Source organism: Artibeus jamaicensis, unplaced genomic scaffold, assembly GCF_021234435.1.
Source record: "Artibeus jamaicensis isolate MK-2021 breed Jamaican fruit bat unplaced genomic scaffold, CSHL_Jam_final contig_851, whole genome shotgun sequence".
NCBI lineage: Eukaryota > Metazoa > Chordata > Mammalia > Chiroptera > Phyllostomidae > Artibeus > Artibeus jamaicensis.
The window spans coordinates 18430027-18454776 of record NW_026521986.1 but is presented as its reverse complement, the minus strand read 5'-3'; the positions used below and the strand labels follow the sequence as shown (position 1 = coordinate 18454776).

At 38.3% G+C, this 24750-nt stretch overlaps 1 protein-coding gene across 11 annotated transcripts in view; it reads left to right on the top strand.

The window, feature by feature from the left end:
• CEP128 (centrosomal protein 128) overlaps positions 1 to 24750 on the top strand; it is a 355354-nt gene that overhangs the window by 259325 nt on the left and 71279 nt on the right. For all 11 annotated transcript variants that reach the window (XM_053673395.1, XM_053673403.1, XM_053673396.1 and 8 more), the window contains one exon: positions 20439 to 20488. In XM_053673395.1, coding sequence (XP_053529370.1) covers positions 20439 to 20488 — 50 coding nt within the window. The remainder of the gene's footprint in view (positions 1 to 20438; positions 20489 to 24750) is intronic.

Genomic DNA, 24750 nt, shown 5'->3' with positions numbered 1-24750 from the left:
ACACATGCAAGTATATATGCACAGTGTGGGGCACAAGTAGGTTTACAGTGGTGAATAAGCAAAACCCAGAGTTCTATTCCAGTGTGCATTATTCTTTATTAATTATTGTGTTATTTTCCACACGAACAACTGTAACCCTGCTTTTGCCCCCCACCCTGGAGGAAGAGAGAGAATGTGTGATTACATAGACCGTCTCTTGTTAAGATCTTTTGGATAATGATTTTGGAAGATACTTTTGTAAGATGGCTTCTGCTGTTTCATAGTAGTCTCGAGGCAGACTGCAATCACTGCACCTACTGTGTGCTCCACATAATGGAGACCCCAGCGGTCCTTTCCTCATAGAAACACTTCTTTCTAAGCTTATAAGGACAGTGACTCTGTTTCTCTCATCTTGTAGGATCTTAGAAATGACTTTCAAAATGTAATGGGATCCATTGCAGCATCCCTGGATTCAGTGAGTTTCAGTAGTTTCAACAGTAATTCCACAGGTGGTGATGTTTTAATTTTCATTAGTATTAAGATGTCCAAATTGGACTAGGTCCATTTTTTTCTCTTCAGATTAGTTTATACTACTAGTGTTTTTATATTCTAGTTTGCTTTCAGTTTGCAAGATGTAGTATTATTAAGTAATTAGTACATGCTCAAATAATATGATTATCTTTTGATATTTTTCAGATTAAAATTTTGGTGAACTTTAATGAAAATTTATGGTACTTATGAAAGTGAATAAGAATTATAATTTCTGGTCTAATAAGATCTAATGTGGTAATCACCAAGGGCATCATGCATAACAAGTCCTGTGACCAAATTATATGATCATTCTTTGTCCATGATATTTCTAATCTTAGAATTTAACATTCTTTTTTTCTTTAATTTTATATGTATATGTAACTCTATGTTTTTCTTTTCCCTTTTTGTGCCTTTCAACAAGTCATTCTGAAATTTCTAAGACAATTTTAACACAATTTCATCAGAGAAAATAAAACAACTCTGAAGTCTATGAAGAATAATGGACAAAAAAATGTTTAGTATTATTTTAGAATATTAAAAGGCAGACTATACTTTCGTGGCTTACACACTTAAAACAACAAGATCCATAGCTATTATCATATCCTGGGTGCTTTTAAAATAAGTTTTCAAGAATAGTATTTACCGATTTCTCATATTTAAAATATTTAACATTCTTTTATCATTTAACTTTGAGGAATATATGAAATAAAGTTGTAGTTTTATCTAGATGATTTTACTTTAAAAGAACCATACTTTAATGTTTTGACATTAGTGTTAAACTGAATTATACATTTATCTTATTGAGGTACTTTTCACTAGATTTCACTACTGATCTTCTTGGCCATAATTTATAATGTATAATTAATTCTTTCTCGTTCTAAACCAAAATTTACATTAGATAAAAAATTAAGCACTATTTTTGGTAATTGATGCTAGTCTCTAGTTCTTTCTCCTCTTCAATAATTCATAACAATGGAAAGTTCTTAATATTCTCTCTTTAGCCTTCTAGTGTTTAATAAAGCTGAATTGAATAATATAATAACAAGTAAAAAGCTCTTATTTTACTATTCTTAGAACATAATAAGTTCTCAATAAATACTCTATATTTACCACTGAGTCCAGTTTTAAAACTAAAATAGTACATTAGAGAACATATTGAAAAATATTGCTCTCAGTACTATTCCTTTGCCATACATTTGCACACTCCTATTTTCTTAGGTACTTTTCCAAGAATAACTTATGCATATGTGAGCAAATAGAAACACATATTTTCCTCTTAACTTTTACCTAGATGGTGGCACACGATGCACTGTTCAACATCACACTTTTCATTTAACTCACTTTTTCATCATGTAGTGAGTTTTTTTATTGTCGAGCATGAACAGTTCTTGTATATTTTGGATAACAGACCTTTATTGGATGTGTCTTTTGCAAATATTTTTCCTAGTCTGTGCCTTGTTGTCTAATCGTCTTGATATTGTTTGTGTGAGCAGAAGCTTTTAATTTTAATGTTCATCTTATCCATTATTCTTTCATTCGTGTTTCTTGGTGTTGTATCTAAAAATGATACCCCAATATCCAAGGTTATTTAGGTTTTCTCTTCTGTTGTTTTCTAGTTTTCTGGTTTTGCATTTTATATTTGGATTGGTGATCAGTTTTGTGTTAATTTTTGTGAAGAGTGTAAGGTCTATTTAGATTTTTTGTTGGTTGTTTGCCCTAGAAGTTGCAACATGCATTTAGGATGGACACAAGTCCACTTTGGTTAGCTATGTACCACTTCACAGATAATGTAAGTACCTTATAGGAACGAAATAGCCTGATTTTCTTCCCTTTTGTCCCTCACATTATTACTGTCATTCACTTCACTTACATATAAGCATACATGAGTATATACACATACACACAAGGTGTGTACATAACATACACAATTGAATACATTATTGCTCTTATTACTTTGAACAAATGTTAGGTCAGTTAAGAATAAAAAAAATTTTCCCTGGCTGGTGTGGCTCAGTGGATTGAGCATTAGCCTGAGAACCAAAAGGTCTCCAGTTTGATTCCCAGTCAGGATAGGATACATGTCTGGGTCGCAGGCCAGGTCCCTAGTTGGAGGTGTGTGAGAGGCAACTGATAGATGTTTCTCTTGCACATCGATGTTTCCTTCCCTCTCTTTCTCCCTCCCTTCCCCTTTCACTAAAAAATAAATTAAATATTTTAATAAAAAGAATAAGAAAAAAAGTTTTTATTGTACATTCACTTATTCTTCAGTGCTCTCTCTTTCTTAATGTAGAATCATAAAGCTTCCTTTTCATGGGGCTTACTTTTCACTTTAAACTTTTTTTCAACAAGCAGGTTTTGCTTTTTTTAACCCATGTACATGTGTAATTTAAAAAAAAATTAATACTTGTGTCCTCTTTTGGTCCAGAAAAATATGAGTCCAGGTGTTTTCTTCTTATTGCATTTTTTCCAAGGGACTGATTTCTCCCAAAGATGGAGTGCTGTGCTATTTTTGCTTGCTATGTACATTGAGGTTAACTCTGTTGGTTAGAGTGTACTGGTAATGCCACCAATGACATGGGTTTTATTTCCATGTGGTTCAGTTAACTTGGTTTTCCACTGCCACAGACTGCTCCCATAATTATGTCTAAAATGTGTTTTTGGCTCGTGGGAGACCTGATGAAGCAAAGTGCAAATCCATCAGCTTGTGGGAAGATGGCACCGGATGCTCGCCCAGCGGAGGAAGGCGGGTGCACGGGAGGGGGTGACTGTCACCGTGTGACCTTTAAATTCGTATCTTACACAAAACTCACAGTATTCATGGTGCAAAGTGCAAGACATGGGACTGAATGCTTTGGTTTTAAAAGGTTCAAAGTCAGTTACAGGCAAGCAGTTTCAGTTTATAGGTAAATCTTAAAATATTAAACGAGGTTACTTTAAAAAAATGAGTCATGCCTCGCCCTTCCCAATTACATAATATTTGCTTACCCAAATGCTTTACTAAGTTTAAAATATCACAGTATTAAAAAAAATCACAGTATTATATTTGCAGTCACATAAACCAGATATTTGATTATGTAATTTATTGCAAATAAAGGTTTTAGTGGAGAAATTTGTGATCTTAGTTTTGCAGTAGCATAGTTATATCTGCAGTATTCTCCATCATGGTTCAGAAATCTCTCAAATCTCAAAAACCAGAATACATTAGTTTTTAATACAATTTTTTAAAAAAAATTTATTTATCTTTAGAGGGGAAGGGAAGGAGAGAAGGAGAGAAATATCAATGTATGGTTGCCTCTTGTGTGTCCCATGCTGGGAACTGGCCTGCATCCCAGGCATATGCCCTGACTGGGAATCGAACTGCGATACTCTGGTTCACAGGCCCGCGCTCAATCCACTGAGCTACACCAGCCAGGGCCATAATACAAATTTATAATATATAATCATTTAGTCAGTATTCATTATGTGTTTCCTGGATTCTAGGTACTGTGTTGAATAAGTGCAAAGAGACCCTTTGCACTCTCCAAAGAGCCCTCATTGAATGAAGAAGGTGGAGCAGATAAATAAGGATATATATTTTTAATTATTATTATTTAAAAATAATATAAAAATGCTGTGTTAAAGCAAAGCAGGCTGTGGTGACTGTGGGAGCAGTTATTAAAGGTTTTAGCCCCAAGTGCAAAACTTTGCTGGTTGCTGAGGGACAGGTAAGAGCCCGGGTACACTGGGTAGGTAGGGCACGCGTGGGATGACGCACGCGTGGGATGACGCACGCGTGGGATGACGCACGCGTGGGATGACGCACGCGTGGGATGACGCACGCGTGGGATGACGCACACCCGGACCGCCACTCACCTTACGGAATGGACTGTGCTGGTCTGCATGGAGAGCACTCCTTAACCCTGTCCCTTGATCTCTTCGTTCTGTTCCTGTCTCCCTCCTTATGGAAACCTCTGCCTCCACTGAGGTGCAGAGAGGGGCTCTGCGACATGAGTCCCCGCCTTCCAGATGGCTGGCGTGTAAATGAACCGCTTTCCTTCACGTCAGCACCTGCCTCTCGAGTGATGGCTTGCGTAGCAGCGGGCGGCCAGACCGTGCTTTCAGTTACGAGTGTAGTACCTTCTGTTTCCCAAACAAACATCACACTTCCTAATGTAGGGAATCTAAACAATGACCATTTTTCTTTGTTTCCCTGTTTTATAAGTTTAGACTCCCTCTAGCCTGTTATGATTATATATACCATAGCTAATGGTGTATATAGCTAATGCAAATAAGGGAAGCTGCTGATGAAGATAGGAATTTTAAAGAGACTTCAGAAGTATTGTGGCAACAAGAAATTGATCCGGTCAGCGTGCCATTGGAGTTCACAGAGCCTAGCTTTTTAAAATAATGTATCTGCAAGTCACCACTACCATTTAATTTGGGATCTCCACTGTTTGCATTTTCTGGACTTCTTTTTCAGTCAAAATGCTGCAGATCCACACACATGAAAAGGCAAGAGGCCTCTGTGGCTATTAAATAATCAGTCCAGTGGGAAAGGAAAAGTTAATGAAAATCTATGAAAATGAAATGAGTAACCTTTAAAGATAGGCAGTACAATGTGGCCAATGTTAATATGACAATTTGTTAATGAACTAGGCCGTTGTAATCACTATTAAAAATTACTTGAGGCTTTTTTATGTTTAGGAAAAGTTACTGATTAATGGAAGCAATGACCTGTGAGATTATCCATGAGAACTATTTGCCATTTGAATATAACGCCAAAGAAAACACTCATTTAAAATTTTTCTTTTCATGCTATAATCTTATATTGGAAACTGTTTGGTTTACTTTTGTTTTTTTCATTACCAGTTAATTGGGTAATTTTTGAATCCCTTCTTTTTAAATGAGACGTTTTTATGTCTTGTTAACAGTAAAAGACTAAACCACTAAAATCCCGGTCTTACCTATTCATGAGCAGCCTTTTCCGTCTGGTGCCTGGTCTGGGGGAAAGCTGTCTTTTGAGAACAATCTTGGTCTTTTTTTGCCTTGATGCTGACAAGAAAAGAAACTGATGTGACAAATCAGAATATTTGGTTGTGTAGTCCATTCTGTACTCAGAAGAAACTATTGATTTGTTTGTTGGGCTTTAAAGATGGCTCTGAATAAGAAGAAATAGAAAAATTATTTTAATTGTGAGAATTAAAAAAAATGAAAAAGGAAGACCTAAAATGATCCAAAGTATATTTACCCTGGATATAAAACAGATAGATGGTTGAGGTGAATGAGAATGAACTTCTCCTGTGTCCTTTATTATCTATAAACAGTCCTAACAATACTTAAATTATGTGAGAATCTGTTTGGGTTTCTACAAAGTTTTGGGGGTGATTGTCATCTATATCAATTTTGAATAATGTTACTGGTACAGATGGAGCCACTCAACTAATGCTTAAAGACTGCGCAGCAAGCAACCTATGAAAGAACACTGTGTAAAATCTCAGTGCTACACGGACCTTCACAATAATCCACTCCACTCCCAGTATTTTACTGATTTGATCACCATGGCCAAGAATGATCACGTCTCTGTTTACCAGTCTTGTTAGCTGACGAATAGCAGAGGAAGAACGAGAACTTAGGTCTCCTGTTCCCATTCTTGTATTTTTTCCACCAAGCTGAGTAAACCATGCAGTCTTTGAATGCCCCTGGTGGAAACTTGGCCATTGACTTGAACATTACTGATTGACCTGCAGTGTATAGGTTTTGCCATGATTGTCTTAATTGACAGTTTTCAAACCTGACTAGATTCTCCTGACTTTTGTCAGAGGATAACTGCTTTTAATCACTCCAGGAAGATTAGAAGGGATAACATAGAGAAAAAGTAATGTGAAGCATAATAAAATATAGTTATAACTCAGAATGATCATTTTGAAATGCTGGTAGTATTTACCAATTGTATATCATCTGATTTGTCATCTTTTCTTGAAGCCTGTGGTGATGTCTCTGAATCCACTCAGGATGGCAGGCTCTTTCTGGCTTTCCAGATATCAAGTGTAGATGTAGACACCAGTGTAGAGCAAAGTAGGAGTAAAGGTTTTCTCTTCTTACTGCTCCATTTATTGCATGAACATTAGTAAGAAATTTAGCTTTTATTATCTTGTTAAAAATGCATTTACTCAATAGTTTCTTTAGTGTATACTATATTCTGAACGAAAGCTACTGAAATGGATTACTTTTCAAAGAGTTTGAATCTAGTAGCAGATCCAAATATGTAACCATTAACTATAGTAGAATAAACACTATAATAAAAGTACAAACAAAATACTTTGGGAGAACACAAGCAGAAGCACTATCTGTAGGACTACGAGTGGTGTTTGGGCATGGCACGGTTCATGAAAGTCCACAGAGGATTATTGGTTTTTAAGCCAGGGTTTGAAGAACGGTTGGATATTTTCTTGTTAGTGGAGTCTAGGAGGGACATTGCAATAATGGAGGAGATACTGCAGTGATGACAGAAGATAAGGAGCTGGAAGTAAATTTGTAGATGGATGCTTTATAAATGACATCCTCAGGAGTTTGGGCATCTCAGCCTGGGAAGTACTAGGTACATTTCACTCTTCTCTTCTGCCCCTATATCCTTGGAGGGCATCGAAAGTCAATTTAAGAACTTCCTTCCACTTAGTTCAGGTCTGTCCCAAGAATATCAACCATACACGCACCAGGAAGCTGTCATCAATCAGTCACTTACCGCAGCGCAGATGAAATCCAATACTGTAAGCAGTTCAAAGCAAAAAATGACACAAGCATATCTGTTTTAGATTCATAACTCAGGGATACGTGGGGGAATGGTTGAGTGATAGGAGAGGCAGGGAGGGGAAGGAACACAGGCAAAATGCTGCCGTAATAATACAGCTGGAGTTTCAGATACATTTTTGAAATAGAATGTATAGAAGTTGAAGATGTCATTCATTGCTTCTCTGAAAGGTTTTGGTAAACAACTTTTTCCCTCATAATATCCATGTTGTGTTTAATAAATACTGCACTGTCTTACAAAATCCTACTAATTCCCATGAATTCAGATCAACAAGAAAGGATGTAATTTCTGGTTTGTACGATATGGAAAGAGGGAGACAATAATAATATAGAATCTCAGTCTTCAGAATGCAGTATCTGAGAGAAAGCAGGCCTAATTATCAACACAATTTATATTCATAATAATAGTAATTTTCATATCTATACAGGTATGATGAAACAATAATTGTGATTATAATGACTATTATTTGAAAAGGTTACATACATTATCTTAATCATAACAATTGCCATTTTTGTCCCTGTTTTAAGGAGGAGGGATGGATACAATGATCTTTTTAAGTAACCCTGACACCAAAGAACATTCTCTACATTCCTCAGCATGTCCAAGGTTATCTCTTCTTTTCTCTTAGTAGCAGCAGAATGTCAAACCAGACACTTCACTTTAGGAATACGAGTAATAGTAGCTGCCCAGAAAAGAGAAGTTGGCTGCCTGGAATAAATAGGGTAGCTGCCATAGTGATGAATAGGAAGGGGCAGATGATGAGGTACTTACCCTAAGAAGTCATTAATTAACCAGTTATCTCTTAATATCTTTGTCTGTCATCTTGTCCAAAGTCCTTCTGGATTTTTTAACTAAACTCTTTATTTTAAGGATAATTTTCTGTTCACATGAAGTTGTAAGAAATAATACTGAGAGATCCTATTATATACAAAGATCTCCCTTACCCATTCCCCTAATGAAAATCTCTTACAAAACTATTGTACAATATCACAATCAGGGTATTGACATTGATACAATCAAGGCAGGGAATATTCCCATCAACACAAAAAACCTTCATGTTGCTTTTTATAAGCCACACCGACTTCCTTCCTATCCCTAGTCCATCCTTAACCTCTGGCAGCTACTAATTCTCCATTTCTATAATTGCATTTTTATCTGTCCATTGAACTGTGTGTATATACCTCCAACAGGACCATGCAGCCCTGATACTGTAGTTATATCATAAGTCTAGAAATTGAGTAAACCAGTCTTTCTCCCCATTTATTCTTCTTTTAAAATATTGAATTAGCTATTCCAGTTCTTTTTCCTCTCTATATAAATTTTAGGATAATCTTGTGTTTAGCTACAAAAACTATTGGGAGTTTGATGGAAATTGCACCTAACTTGTATGCATATCAATTTGGAGAGAATTGATACAGTAAGAATCTTCCAAGCCATGTACACCTCACTATTGCTTTGTAGTTTTTAGCCTATACATCCTTTACATGTTTTGTTAAATGTACACTTGTTTCATTTTTGTAAGTCTTGTCAGGTGGTGCCGTAATTTTTAACATTTTGGTCCCCACATGTTCATTCCTAATATACTGAAATATAATTCATTTTTGTATGTTTAACTTGTATCCTGTGGCCTCTCTGAGCCCACTTAGTGATTCCAGGAGCTTTTGTTTTGTTCGTTGTTTGTTTTTGTTTTTTTTCATGGATTCTTTGGGATTTTTCTATGAGGACAGTCATGTCATATACAAATAGGTATACTTTTATCTCCTTGTTTCTAAACTGTACACCTTTTCCTTTCTTGTTTCATTGCACTGGATAGGTCCCTCGATACCGTGGTGAATAAGAATTGTGCAAGATGACATTTTTGCCTTTCTGTTTCTGATCTTAAGGGAAAAATGTCTCATCTTTCCCCATTAAGGGTAATGCTAATTGTAGGGATTTGTAAGTACTCTTTATCAAGTTGAGGAAGTTCCGTTCTACTTTTTTTTTCTGAGTTTTTTCTTTAATCATAAATGTGTGATGAAATTTTTTCAAATACTCTTTATGCATCAATTGATATGATCATGTGATTTTTATTTTTTAGCTTGTTAAGATGATGGATATATTAATTGATTTTTGAATATTAAACCAACCTCACATTCCTAGAATAAACCCAACTTAATCATGATATATAACTCATTTTACTAACTATTTACTAATATTTTGTTAAATTTTATTTACTAATATTTTGTTAAGAATTTTTGCAATTGTGTTGAAGCAGGAGCTACAGGGTTTTTTTTTTCTTTTTTTTAAAACTGTCTATATAGTTTTGGTAGCATGTTGATACTAGCTTGATAAAATGAGTTGGGAGCCCTGGCTGGGATAGCTCAGTAGACTGAGCCCGGGCCTGGGAACCAGATAATCCCGGTTTGATTCCCAGTCAGGGCACATGCCTGGGTTGCAAGCTGGTTTCCTGCAGGCCAGTTCCCAGCAGGGGACACACAAAAGGCAACCATACATTGATGTTTCTCTCCCTCTCTTCTTCCCTTCCCCTCTAAAGATAAATAATTTAAAAAAAAAATGAATTGGGAATTACTCCCCTTTATTCTGTTTTCTGGAAGAGGTTGTGTAAAATTAATTTTCTTCTATAAACATTTGGTAGAACTCACTAGTAAAACCTCCAGGCCTGGAGATTTTTTTCTAGGAGTTTTAAAATTACAAATCCAATTTCCTTAATAGTTACAAGGCTTTGTAAATCATATGTTTTATACTGGGTAATTCATGGCACTTCTTTTTTTCTATAGAAGTGGTACATTTCATCTATATTGTCAAATTTGTATGTTGCTCATAGTCTTCCCTTAATATCCTTTTGATATTTACAGGATTTGTAGTGATACCACTGTTTTATTCCTGATGCTTACAATTTGTTGGTGATTTGTGTCTGTTCCCTCCCCCCCCTTTCAGCTTTTTGTTTTGTTGATTTTTTTCTATTGTTTTCTTGTTCTCAACGTCATTGATTTCTGTTCTTTTCTTTATTATTTCTTTTTCTGTTGCTTGGCATTTCCTTCATTTTCCTTTTTTATTTTACTTCTTGAGGTGGGAGCATAGAGTATTCTATACAGTTTCCTCTCAGCACTGCTTCGGCAGCGTCCTGAAATCTTTAATATGTTCTGTTTTCATTTTTATTCAGTTATGATATTTTTTCTCTGCCTTGAGAGGTTCCCTTTGACCCATGGATTATTTAGAAGTGTTTAGTTTCTGTTAGAGACTTTCCTTCTATATACCTATCCTTCTCTATATGCTCCATGATTTTCTGTCTAGTATTATTATCAATTGTTGAGAGAGGGATATTGAAGTCTCCAAGTCTAATTTTGAACTTTTCTAGTTTTTCTTCCACTTATATTACCTTTTTCATAGCATATAGTGAAGCCTTCTTTTTTTTTTAGTATATACATATATAGCATTGTTATTTCTTCTGGTAGATTAGCCTTTATAAGTCATTACATAATGTTTCTTTCTGTTTTGGATAATTTTCTTTGTGCTGAAGTCTACTTTATCTCATATTAACAAAGTCATTTTGGTACTTTTTCATTAATGTTTTCAGGGTATATTTTTTCCATTTTTTACTTTTTTAAAAAATATTTTATTTATTTATCTTTAGAGGGAAATGGAAGGAGAGAGGGAGAGAAACATCAATGTATGGTTGCCTTTCGTGCGTCCCCTGCTGGGAATTGGCCTGCAGGGAACTGGCCTGCAACCCAGGAATGTGCCGTGACCAGGAATCAAACCGCAATTGTCTGGTTCGCAGGCCCGTGCTCAATCCACTGAGCTACACCAGCCAGGGCTCATTTTTTACTTTTATCCTGCCCATACATTATCTTCGAAGTGAACTTCTTATTAATAGCTTATAGTTGCGTCCATGGGTGATGTCATGGATTAATAGCAAAGTGGTCATTAATCCACTTTGCCAATTTCTTTTAATTGGTTTACTTAGACTGTTTTTCATATATTGTGATTATTAATATGTTAGGATTTAAGTTTGCCAGTTTTGTTTGTTTTCTGAGCATTTTTAAAACATTTCTCTGCTTCTTTTTCTGCCTTACTGTGGGTCATTTGAGCAATTTTTAGAATTCCATTTTGATTTAACAATTGTGTTTTTAAGTTCATCTCTTTGGGTAGATTTTTTAGTGGTTGTTCTAACCACTAGATTATAGATTGATAGCTATCACAGTCTACTGCTATTGTCATTGACCAGTTTGAAGTGTAGACACTTTCTCCTTTCATGTTAAAATATAATTCTTAAATATTTCCTCTGTACTCATTTAAAAACACATCAAATCGTGTTAAATATTTTTGCTTTAATCATCAGTTTTAAAACTGCATAGGAGAAGCGAAATCGTTTGGATTTCTCTATATTTTTGATTCCTAGTCATTTAAGATGTTTTTTATTGTTTCTTCCTTATTTGGAGAAAATTTTTTGTCATTTTTATTTAAAATTTTTTTAATGTTTTTTTTTCCCTGAAAATGTGTTGACTTCACCTTCCTTTCTAAAGGACATTTTCACTGTGTGCAGGGTTTTGAATTGTCGATTTGTTTCTTTCAGCATTAAACACTGTGTTATGGCCTCTGTGGTTTCTAATGAGAAATCTTCTAGCATTTGAATTGTTTTCCCCCTGTACCTAAGGTATGTTTTTCTCTCACTGCTTTCAAGACTTGTTCTTCACGTTTGGGTTTCAGAACATTGTCTCTAATACATTTAGAGTAGATCCGGGTAGATCTGGGGAGTCCGGAAGGTCCCCAAAACCTAGGTCTGCTTTAATGGCAGGTGCATCGGGAAGCCGGCACCAGCTTTTGCAATGTCCAGGAACGGGACTTGATCGAAGAACAAGTCAAATATGCAGGATTCCTATAGGACCAAAACCACTTACCTACTTGCACCTTATGAGTCCTAAACCAAAACGAAGTTCATTATAAACTACCTTCTAACCTGAAGAATTTAAATAAAAGCCAAAATTTGTCTCAGATGAGCATAATGAGTTATAGTATACATAGGAAGAAACATGATTTTATGGCTGATTTGAGCATTTGAAACTTCTTTCAGAAGTGGTTTTAATAATACATCATAAACTTGTTCATTTTGCTAATTGTCACATGTGGTCCTTCGACCAAGACAGCCCTTAAACCAATATAGGACAGTGGCCTGTTTCCTAATGAGTCTGTTCTTATTTTCTCTGCTGTTGTTGCTAATAGAAATGACAAAACTTGTAATATTTGGCCAAGTCAGAACCTTTGTTCTGTATCTTGGTGCTTCTCCGTGCCAGAGCCAAGATGGAGGTGAAATGGGGTAGATTCCTGTGTTGTTTTCTGTAGTTTAGCAGTTTTGTGGAGATGAGGTTTTGAATCTCTAAAGTTGACAAGATGGAAAGTTTCACCAGACATGAATTGACATCAAGTAAAATATGAGTACCTGTATTTGGATGTTTTACCACATACCCCAGAGACAGACAGCGGATTCGAAACCTTTCATTTATTGGGTCATTTGGGCTCCATCTGCAGACCAGCATGTTGTTTCAGCGTCTGAGACAAACCACAGAGGATAGCCATACTTTTTAATGTTGGTCTTCATGTTAACCTGTGTGTTTTCTGTGGTCAGGCTGGATGGGAAAACTCTTAACTCATTGTGGTGTGCCCAGATATTACCAGTGGGTGGCAGTAGATACGGCAGAGTTCTAAAAATGCAGCTGCCAATCACAGGTGCAGTGTAAGAGCAGTACACCTGAAGGCTTTTTTGCTTGTTTGTTTAAACATGCAACTGATTATTCTTCACACATTTTCCTTACTTTAGCGGGCATACCGAAGGGTAACTTTTGAAAAAGAATAAAAACCAACATATATAATTCTTACTATGTACCAGACACTGTTTCAAGTGGTTTACATATATTAATTTGAAATAAATACATTTGATTGTTTTTGAGGTATTTTGACTAGAGTCATTATTATTCATTTATTTTAGTTATTTTTAGTAGTGTAATAGAATAGGAAGAAAATTTATTGACAAATACTACATTAAGGTGAGGAATTACTCAAACATCATTCATTTAAAGAAAACTTTTGGAGTTTGTGTGTGTGTGAGAGAGAGAGAGAGATATTCTGTATGTTGGGTATTAGACACAGCTTGCCAAAAACAACTGCCTTTTCAAGTGTCTAAATATTTGCTTTTCATCAAAACCAACTTCTTTAACATACTGATTTTTAGAGCCAGAAAGGAAGGGGAAAAAGAGAAAGAGAGAGACATTGATTTGTTGTTCCACATATTTGTGTATCCTTTGGTAGATTCTTGTATGTGTCCTGACCCTCCCTGCAACCTTGGCATATTGGGATGACGCTCTACCCTAGGTGATCAAAGCCACGTCTTTTGATGTTATCTCCCAGAGTTGAGGCATTTCATTATGGCGGCCCGTAACTTGTCACAGATAATCGATGTTATACAAGTGTTTCAGCAACGTTTCCTTTAGGTTTGGGAGGCATCAGAAATGTATAGACATCAATATAGAGGTTTGAATACTATGTCATTTCAATATAAATATTAAATGGCAAAGAAGAGCCATCACTGTTATGTCAAATGTATTGGCACCTGTCCAGTTTAGAAACCCTGAGCTCAGGTTCATGCACTTCTGTTCGCTGTGTGGCATTGACAGTGACTTTTGACCTACTGGAGCTCAGTCCTCATGTATAAAATGTGAGGAGGTTGGATTAGATCAGTGATTTTCAATCAGCATAATTGGAGCCTTGTAGCTCCACTATGACATCACAGGGTCGAGCCAAGGATAGGAGGGAAGTCCCCCAGGCTGGGCCCCACGCCCTACACTTCTGCTTTCACCAAAGCAGCTTCCTTTCGACTTTCTAAATTACATGTTTATAATATACAAGTAAAAGTGCATATGATTTTATTTATAAGACAAAATTCTACTTCTTTTAAAGAAATGTAAAAACCCTGATTCCCACAGTCCCTTCTGTCCTTAAAATGTCAATGTTTCTAACAACTGGGGAGCCAAGGAAGAAAAAGAGAAATGGACCACGGTCTTCAGTGTGTAGCGAGTGTCTCTAGCATCCAGTACACAACTGTGGGAGTCTAGGGCCATTCATAACCTCTTAAGGGTCATAGTACACTGTTTAATTCGATCAATCTTAATACACCACAACTGCCATCCACAGAAGACTAGCTCACAGTTACTTTTTAGAAAGTATTGAATTCTTTTGAGAATTTACATGGTCTGTCATTGTCGTTAAATGTCAGGACACACGGAGTAACACTCATCAGGAGTCCTGAATTATTAAGTGAGGCACAGAAGCCAGAATCTAAATGCTTTTCCCTAAATTGCAGTCATCAGTTCACCGCGTTCTGCTGCCAGTGCCGCTCTCCCCAGTGCTGTTGTTGCAAACGTTGCCGTGAGTGAAGCCCTGTTTCTGCGACTTCTTCTCTGTTACCAGATGGGTTGACGCATAGTGTGGAAGATTCTGTATATGTGTATATAAAATGTAGTCATATGTTAATTTCAACAAATATGCTTCAGTAAATACATACAACCATACATGATTATATGCATGTATATATTTTGCATATGTGAAATATATATTCACACATGTGAAATATATATTCATTGAATTTATAGAGAGAGAGGAAAGGAGTGACAGAGACAGAGAGAAACATCAATTTGTTGTTCCACCTATTTCTGCCTTCATTGGTTGCTTCTTGTATGTGCCCTTCACTGGGGATGGAACCCACAGCCTTGGTGTATCAGGAAAACACTGTAACCAACTGAGCTACTCAATCAGAGCCAAGGTGAGATTTTTAAAAATAGTTATGATTAAAGGAAAATCAAATATTTCTAAACTTGATCTCCAGCCTTCCTGTGAGGGGCCAAATTGCTAGGTGGGTGTGTTCCTCATGCACACCTGGAAGGGATTATCCTTTTAAAAGTAAATCAACTAACCAATGACCTGTCTGGTTCCATGGCTACCAGGAACTGGAGTCAACATAAAAAAAAGGGGCAAACTTCCTTGAATAGTCAGACCGCTAGCGGTGAAGACTGCAAAGAAGTGGTACGAGACTGTCTTGGCCAAAAACATGGCTGTGATCTGTTACCCTGAGTGTTCCAGAGAAATGCAAAGTGGAAGAAAAACAAACTATTCTCCAATTCTCATTCATGGTGTCCTTTTAATGCAATTTCCCCCTCCTTCTTAATGACTATATATCATAATGAATTAGTATCAGCTCTTTAAAGACTTGGAGCCAGTCCAAGGAAAGGACACAGGATGGCTGCCCTTTTCACCAAAAAAAAATCTTTCATTAACTGGTGTTGATGGAAGCACATTTCAACACAGCAATTTGCATGGCAGTTGAATTGCTGCTTGTATTGAACGGCAAACCAGAAAATAATAAATTAAAACATGGACATGCCAGTGGTGAGCAAGGGAGCAGAGTGGCCCTTTCGTTTTTCCATGCTGATCATTTGTTCTAAAGTTGGTCAAGGACAAACAGCAAGAATGCTTGTCACAATGAGGTGCACATTCAGTTGTTGTCAAAGCATTATGTCACTTCAGCTTCCTAGAGGTTACATCCATATTTTCTCATCCTGTGTCCGTTTGCAGTAGAGCCTTCACTTCTCAGCAGTGCCCAATAGCCATATTTCATCAGCACAGGTTAATAACTCTGTTTATCATTCCAAATGCATGTACTTGAACCATGCACCTAACAAGTGAGCAATTGCACAGAGCAGTGATAGAGACAGGAGAGGAAATTTGGGGGATGCAAGCAAAGTAGCAGTGCTAGAGAACTAGTAGTTAAGAAAGGAAGATGACATCAGAGAACTCCTACAGGAAGTGAGAGAAGCACAAATGTGCGCATTTTTTAGAATGACAGTACAGAAAGGGGTACAATTAAGTCCTGAGTGGTACAAATGAGAGCATGACACAGTAGCGGAGCAGGAAGTGGAGGAGCTGAGCTCTGGCCGTGGCTGTAGCAAGTGGAGGAGCTGAGCTCTGGCTGTGGCTGTAGCACTATCCAGGCAACCTCAGGCAAACCCTTTGCTGTCTTTGAGCCTCCCGTCTCTCTCTGTTTATGGTAGAATGAAACGTTTCACTATAGAATAGAAAGTTCTTGCCCACTCTGAGTTCTCCAAGTCTCTAAGTAGAGAAAAAGTTTCAATAATACCACATCCCCAGAAACTTCAAAGAATGACAGCAACCACAGTAAAGCTAATTTAAGTAAAAGAAAATAAAGTGTTACAAGTCCAGGAGTTAGGTGTGCTTCAGGCAGGGGTGATCTTGTCCTCAGCCAATTCTCTCTGTCTCTTGGCTCTGCTTTCTTCTTTGTCAGCTTCGCCATTGTACAGGTTTCTTTTACATCATGGAAAGTACAGGCTGCTATAAACTTGTAGGTTCAGGAGGAGAGGGATTCTCTCTTAGTTTCCAAAGTAATTCTGCTGGCGTTTCTTAGTTTATATGCTGTAAGAGGTAAGGTGTTCTGACTGGCCAACCTGGGTCATGACCCACTTTTGTGGCAGAAGAGGTTCATTGGGCCCCTTGATTGAATGTTTCACAGGAATCTCATGCAGGAAAGGGACAGGAAGTTCTCGCTGGGAAGGGATGTGGCATAGACAGACACAGAAGCACAAGATGTCCACGCCTACTCTTAACATAAGCTGGGATGACAGCTGGTGGAGCTGACCAGGACGAGGGTTCTATATTTTAAACACCAATCGTAAGAATTCTTCTGTGGCTGTTTTTGTCCAGTCACCCCAAATCAAGCATTGTTACCAGTGTCAGCTTTGTTGCAAGATCAACATGACCTTTACGTACTTGGAAAAAAACTGAGAACCGAGTTTCTGACTGCAGTAATTGTACTATGAAGTTCTGCAGGGAAACTGAACTTCACATCTATATTTTTATCAGCTGTGTGAGTTGAGTTGGGCTATATAAGAAATCCAGTATTCATCATTTGTCCAGTAAGTTTTAGCTAAGGTGTGCGATGTTTGGCCACACCACGTTGACTCTGGAGGAACATGATCAGTTTCCTGTATTGGCCGATGGACCCCACCATCCATCACTCCAGTTCCATTGTACCATTAAAAAGGAAATAGACTTCCAGGAAATCCAGGAAGCTCAGAGAGTACCAAAGAAGTTGGACCCAAGAAGAAACACACCAAGGCACATCATAATTACATTAGCCAAAATTAAAATGGAGAGAATCCTAGAAGCAGCAAGAGCTAAGGGGACAGTCACCTACAAAGGAGTCCCCATCAGACTGTCAGCCGATTTCTCAAAAGAGACCTTACAGGCAAGAAGGGGCTGGAAAGAGGTATTCCAAGTCATGAAATCCAAAGACCTATAACCAAGATTGCTCTATCCAGCAAAACTTTCATTTAGAATGGAAGGACAGATAAGGTGAAGATCTCAAGGAGGGTTAGCAACAGGGGAGTGGGAGGAGGAGAAGGGGGGAGAAGGTACAGAAAATAAGTAGCATAGACAGTAGATAGAAAATAGAAGGGGGGGGCAAGAATAGCATGAGAAATATAGAATCTAAAGGACTTGAGACACATGGTCATAAACTAAAGAGGGGGGTAATGGTGGGGATGGGGGGTAGGGTGGAGGGGAATGAAAGGGGGAATAGAACAACTGTAACAGCATAATCAATAAAAAAAGAAAAAAAAAGAAAAATAAGTAAATAAAATCTTAAAAAAAATAAACAGTGTAGTTCATGACAAGGACCCCAGCTCTGAGAACCACCTAATATCCTTAAATAGGGTAGCAAAATAGCTACATCATGTAGGAACAGAATAGTGATCTTACAAACATTGAGGAGAGGTGCATTGAAGACATAATTTACTGAAATCAGTTGGAGATGGCATCTATTGCTTTGGCCTGTCCACTCTGCCTTCTTCTGTTTACAGCGCTCTGATTTTGCATTTGGCAACTGTCTCTGTCCTTTATCCGGTCCTTTGGGGATTGTCAGTGAGAGCACTCCATGCTTTCCCCTAGCCAAGCAGTAGGCATGAGACCTAAGCTGGGCTCATTAGCTCTTCTCTTTCTGGAATTTCACCTTGAGTGGAGTGACGCAAGGATTAGAGGCACCCAGGATAAAGTGCCCATTAGTTCACGCCCTCTGCATCACTACCCACCCAGACCCAGTTGTCATTCTCTCCAGGGCCTGGACCCTTTTTTCCTACATCTCTATTAGTTACTCCTATAGCTTTCTAATGGATTCCAAAGGCTTTTTGTTCAGTTTGCAACTGGTTGCTGTCAGTTAGCAAGCACTAGGCACCAAACTATCTCCAAATTCCACGTATTTAGGTCTTGATTCTGTGAGTTGGAGTTGGCACTGGGCTCGGCGGGATTCCCACCTGTGTCATCTGTGGTCATCTTCAGTTTAGCTGGGCAGCTCTGCTTCTGGGCATGTGCTGGCTGCCAGTGGGGGCAACCTGCAGGGTGTCTGGGGTGGGAAGAGTCCCAGACCACGTGTCTCTTGTCATCTCTGCAAGCTGGGCTGGATTCATTCAGGTGGTAGTGACAGAGTTTGAACTGGAAAAGTGAAAATGTGTGACCTCTTGAACCCTCAATGCAGATTGACACAAAGTTGCTTTTGCTATATTCTCTTTACGAAATAAAGTGGGGCAGCAGCCCAGATACAAGCTGTGGAAAGTAGTGCTTGTGGCCCCTTGATGGAAGTAGCTACAATCAGAAGTAGCTTTTTTCACAGTGCGAATGAGTAAGGACACAAGAAGAAGAATGATTGAAGGCGTTTAATCTACCACATTCACTTTGGTTTCTGCACCGTACAGCTAAAGAACTTTATATGCCCACCAAAAAAAACCTTTACGAATTTAATCTAATGCATTCCCATACTCCTTTAACTTTATTATAACTGATTATGAGAGGTGTGGGAGCAGAGTTCAGCTCCCCTCTGAGGTACAGAGCAGAACTCCCTCCCTCTTATCCTTAATCCCAGTGCATTTTGTCTTGAGAGACTTGCTTGCCATCCCGGTCTCAAGGTGCCATCACCATCAATTATATCACCCTTTAGGTCTCCTGAAGTTTCAGTGTATTGCCCGCCCAGCTGTGAGTGATACCAGCATGACTTGGCTTTCCCCTATATTATTGCTTCCTGCTGCATCTAGTGTAATCCTTGCTAAACACATTTGCATTTGCCTTTCTGGGGTGTATATATATACTTTCTGTAAGTTATATTTTCCTTTTATGCAGCACAGCCCCTTGTAAGCTGTATCAATCACAGAGTAAGGCAAATGCTAATATTAATGTGCACTGCGGTAGGTGTTTATTGCCAGTTGTCATCCAAGTTCTGACTCAGCCCAGCCCTCTTTAGGTTTGTGAGATCTAATAAGATCATAGCACCGGGTGGTATAGCTGCAGGCAGAAAAGTCTACTTGCCAAATATATGCATATATAATTTTACAACAGGTTTGTAAATTAATGTAGGGCACTAAGACAGCATGGCTTTGCTCAGGCATTTAGGCAGAACTCTCTTCAGTTGACTACCTCCCCTTCCAGCCACTGAGTTCTCTGAGATGGTGCCAGACTCTTGGTCGGATACAGCTTCAATGCTTCCCACCCTTTCAGTGGGAAATGATAATTAATGTGACTTTACAGTTAAGATGGTGTTCTACTTCCATTAATAACACCCATTATTCCAGGGTATTTTAATATGGTTATAAAAACTGACTCTGGAGGTGGAACTTGGCTTGGGAATTTAAGAGCAAATGGTTTGTTTCTAATTTTTCTTTCAAAAGAAAACCTTTTTTTAAGGAAAACTTTGTGTTACTTTTGAGTTATACAAGCACTGGACCCAATTTCTGAAATGCTGGTGTGATTTCATATTTGTAATTGAGTTGGTCTCCTTGTCGGGTATCTCCACCAGAGCTAGGACCTCCCAGGGTCTCCCAGCTGGCATAGGTCTGCCCGGGCCCAGAGCTCTGCCACATCTCATCCATTGGGTTGAGAGGCGTTTTGTTCACATGGCTTCTCACACTTAACAACAAATTCTATTTCCTGGCAATAGTTTATACAAGCCACTGGCTGAATTGGGTTTGATAATAAGATGCAACCAATTTTTATATCATATTTTGATGGGTGTTTTACTTTCTTATTATAGATCTGCTGGAGGAGAGCCACAGAAAAGATGAAGAAATGGAGTCTCTGCAGGTAAACTAAATTCTCCTGTAGGTCAGGTATCCTAGGGATAAAAACATTTTTTTTGCCCCATTAAAACCATTTAATATTGTCCCATTCAGACCACTGTGGCAAACAGAGTAAAAATATATATCAGAACTTTAAAGCCCACGTTGGACTTTGCTTCCTGTAGAAGTGTTTAAGAGCATTTATAATCTCCAAAAAGCAAGAAGCCAACTCAGCCTTCATGCTGCTCGTGAAAGGAACCTTTATTCCCTGGTGTAATTTCATAGGAGCTGCAACATTAGGAAATGAAAGCAACATCTTTGTGATGTCATTTCCCCCAAAACAGAGCTGATGAATGAGGATGGATTCATGGCATCTACATACTCTAGTGAAAATCAAAAGTGTTCTGGCTCCATGAATGTCATCTACCAGTGACCAACCCAGAGTATTAACACATATATGAACCTTAGACCTACCCTGCATGCTGCTCAGTTCGCTATGCATTTATCCACATTTCTTGGATTGGGAAATTGAGTTTGAAAAGTTACACTAGAATTTTAATTGACATTTCCAAGGAGCGAGCAATTGATATTAACTTGGCATCTGACAGAAGTTCCCTTTCTTTTTCCTTGGGCTGACTTACAAGTGGGTAACTCAAGTGTCTGTCTTTATTAGGGGAAACAAAATCCGTTACACTCACATGACAACAGCATTTCATTTCACGTCAACATTGTGGGTTAAGAACAGAAAATACTTTGGACATTTACAGTTCTTCTTGGGCTCAGAGATATGAGACAGGACTGGGGAGTGATGTAATAAGTGGCTTGAATGCTTTAGGGGTAAAGTCATTTCCTCTGGCAAATGAAGGATGGGTTAGGCAAAGCCCAAAGAGCAAGGGAAATCTTCTATAATTGGGGATTCTTCTATGCGATGCTGTAGCTGTAAACAGAAAATTGTGTAATTGATCTGAAAATAATCAAGAAGATCTACATATCTAACAAAAGTGGCTTGTGTTAGGCACAGTTTTGTACAGATGAAATTCTTTAACATCTTGTGCTATATTCAGGTATAAAATGACTTGTTTGATGTAGTCTGGGGCTAGAAAAATCTCAAGTGCATACTCACTCTGTATATCTCAGAGAAACTGTTATCAGCACAGCTGTTGTTACAAAAAAGCAAAGCTTTAATGTACACTGAATATGTATATTGGGAAGGTAATGAAGGCTTTCTGAGGCATTTTGGTTGTGCATCACATTTGCCATTGTCCCCAGAACATCACATGTCAACATACTCACTGAGTACCTAGTACCTAGCTGGCCTTTTAAAACGGCAGCACAAACCTTTCTGTGTTTATTTCTGTCACAATATGAATGTTGGAACCAGTAATCCTGTTAAATTTAATAGCCTTTGATGCTTCTCAAATATTTATGAAGTATTGGCAGCATTTTCTACCAAAATGTCCACCGAGTGCAATAGAATGTGCCAGCCAACTAACTATGGGCATTTTAAATGTAGGGCATCATCCCATATGATGTCCAATGGCAGAAAAGTTCGATGTTGGCACTTGGTAGAGGCAGCTAGTGCCTACGACTGATGCACTGTTAAGATTGAAGAAGGAACTGACGCTCTCCGCACTCACAAGAGCACAGAGACATCACGGGAAACCTTTCATGCTACAGATGAGAGGAAAACCTATCACAAGGTGCCACCATTCCTGACTTTCCACATCCAAATATCAATACCATAGGTGATAGGTTGAGAATACTATCTATTAAAATCTGTGGGTTGTGATTCTGCAGTCACACAATAGAACTGTGGGGAGAAAAAAGACATAGCAATGTTTTAAAAAATGATAGCCCTAAGGACTGGAGATTGACAACTTTGAGTTTTGAGTCTTGTCTCTGCTTCTGATTCAGTGGGTAACTTTGAGTAACTCAATTAACTTTGTGCCTATTTTCTCATCTGTAATATAAAATCATAAAACCATCTTCCAGAAGTGTTTAGTGTGGATTAGATTATCCCATAAGGGAGAGCTAAATATTTAATTCCAATTTACAGTGCTCGCAAATCCCCATGTATCCAAATTGGAGTCAATTTTATTTACTCATTATCGTCATATAATTATGTGTAACAGACATTCTGCACTGAATGTTATCCTCCTTAAGGGTAAGTGTTTATCTCTAAACCCCTTTCAGTTCCCTGTAGCTAAACAGTGCTCTATATACTCATTGAACAAATATTTATTGAGCACCAGTTCTGTGCAAGGCGCTGTACTAGGTCCTACAGATGCCAAGACAAGATGCTCACACTGGAAAGCTTCTTGTCTTTTACACCAGAATTAGTGGGAAAGAACGTTAACTAGGAGTTTATAATAAAATATTTTTTAAATGCTACTAGAGGGTTATTATAAGTCACCGTGGGAACATATGAGAAGCTCTGTCATTGTTTGGTGGAGATAATGGTAGGTTGGGTGTAAGTGTAGGGAGTTAAAGGTGAGAAGGGTCAGCTTGGGTAGAGGGGCAATCCAAGAAGGCTTCCCAAAGAAAGCCAATATATAAATGATAACCAGCAGTTAGTATTGACAAGTTTGGAGCGAAGATAAAAGCTTTCGGCAATGTGATGGCTATGGTAAGACTTTAGGTGAAAGAGGGCATCAGTATCATGTTTAAGGACCTGAAAAAAGTTTGGGGTGGTGGAATGTAGTAACTGAGGGACCAGAGGCAAGATAGGAGTTTGGAAAATAAGCAGAGGTCTGAAGGGCCCCTAAAGGAGTCAGGCTTTTACCTTTAGTATGTGGGGGAAGAGTGAAGGGTTTGAAACGAGGGTAAAATGTGATCACATTTTCATTTTTAATGTATGACTGGCTGTAAAATCAGTGGGGGCAGGTGAGATTGAAATCAGGAGGACCGATTAAGCAGATATTTGTGAGAAGGTTCTCATGGACTGGTAGTGACCTGGACTGAGTAATAGCAAAGAGCATGAAGACGAGTGGGTGACTTCTTAAGGTGTTTTAGGCTATAAAAATCTATAGAACATTGAGATTGGTTGTTAGGAAGGAAAAAGGAAGGAGCTAAGAATGACTTCTAGGTTTCTTGATTGGGAAACTTCAAGGATGGCTGTTATTCAGGAAAATAAGGAGAAGTTGATTAGTTCAATTTATATATTGAGTTCGGGTGCCTTGAAACATCAGGTGTCAGTGTTGAGAAGGGGTTCATAGATGAGCTGAGAAGAGTTTGAACTGGATGTGCTGAATTTGGTGTCATTAGATCTGGTTTTCACATCATATACGTGATACCACACGTCATAGGAGCAATGAGAGCTCCCGGGAAAATCCGCAGAACAGACTGATGAAGACTCCAGGGCACACCAACACATAAACGACAGGCTGCGGATAGAAATCCTGCAAAGAAGTCTAAGGTGCAAGGAACATAATTTCAGGGGAGCATGGCGCCGTAAAGCTTAGCCGAGAATATTTCAAGAGGAGAATAATGAATACAACAGAATAAATATTTGTTAAATCCCTGAATTCACTTAGCTAAGGGGTTTAGGCTTTAAAATAAAAGTTTACCATATGATGGATTGTCATTTCCTATCATACCTATGAGGCAACTCTCAGGTCTTTCATTTTCCCAAAAACCCACCATGCAGCTCAGTGCCTCACCATGGTAGGGACTCAGTAAGTTTGTGTTGACTAAGTGAGCAAATAGATGCCACTGTACCAGTCTTGTATTTATTTCTGGTTCTCTCAAAGGTCTGCCTATTAGGAAAACAATCATCTCTGTCCCAGAGTTTATTTATTGTTTAAAAATCTCGGGGACGGCTTCCAAGTTCTGTCATTCCTGTGCACACACACCTCACTCCCTCCTTCACCTCTCTGTCCAGCCCTCTTCACTTTTCCTCTGTGAATGTGTTGAAACACAAGGTCAAGGAGTGAGCAATGTGGCAGGAGTGCAAGTACTGGAAATGGAAGAGGTTAAAATGGTAAAGGGGGCAGGTGTCGGAGAGGACAGCTTTCTCAGTCTTTCGGGAATCACACGCAATGGAATCAAACACATTGGGAGGTGATTTGCACAATGCAGCTGGGAATTCCCAAGATTCTTCACTGGAGCTTAACACTGTCTGACTCTATTTCTTTTGTCTGTGTGTGTGTGAGTGTTATGTGACATTCATTTGCAGTTATATTGTGCATGCTACTCTTCTTAAAAAGCAAAATGTTGTCTTTGACTAGAAATGCGTGGTGCAGGAAGAGTCTCATTTGTGTATGGGTTTGAGGTACACTGAAGGAGCAG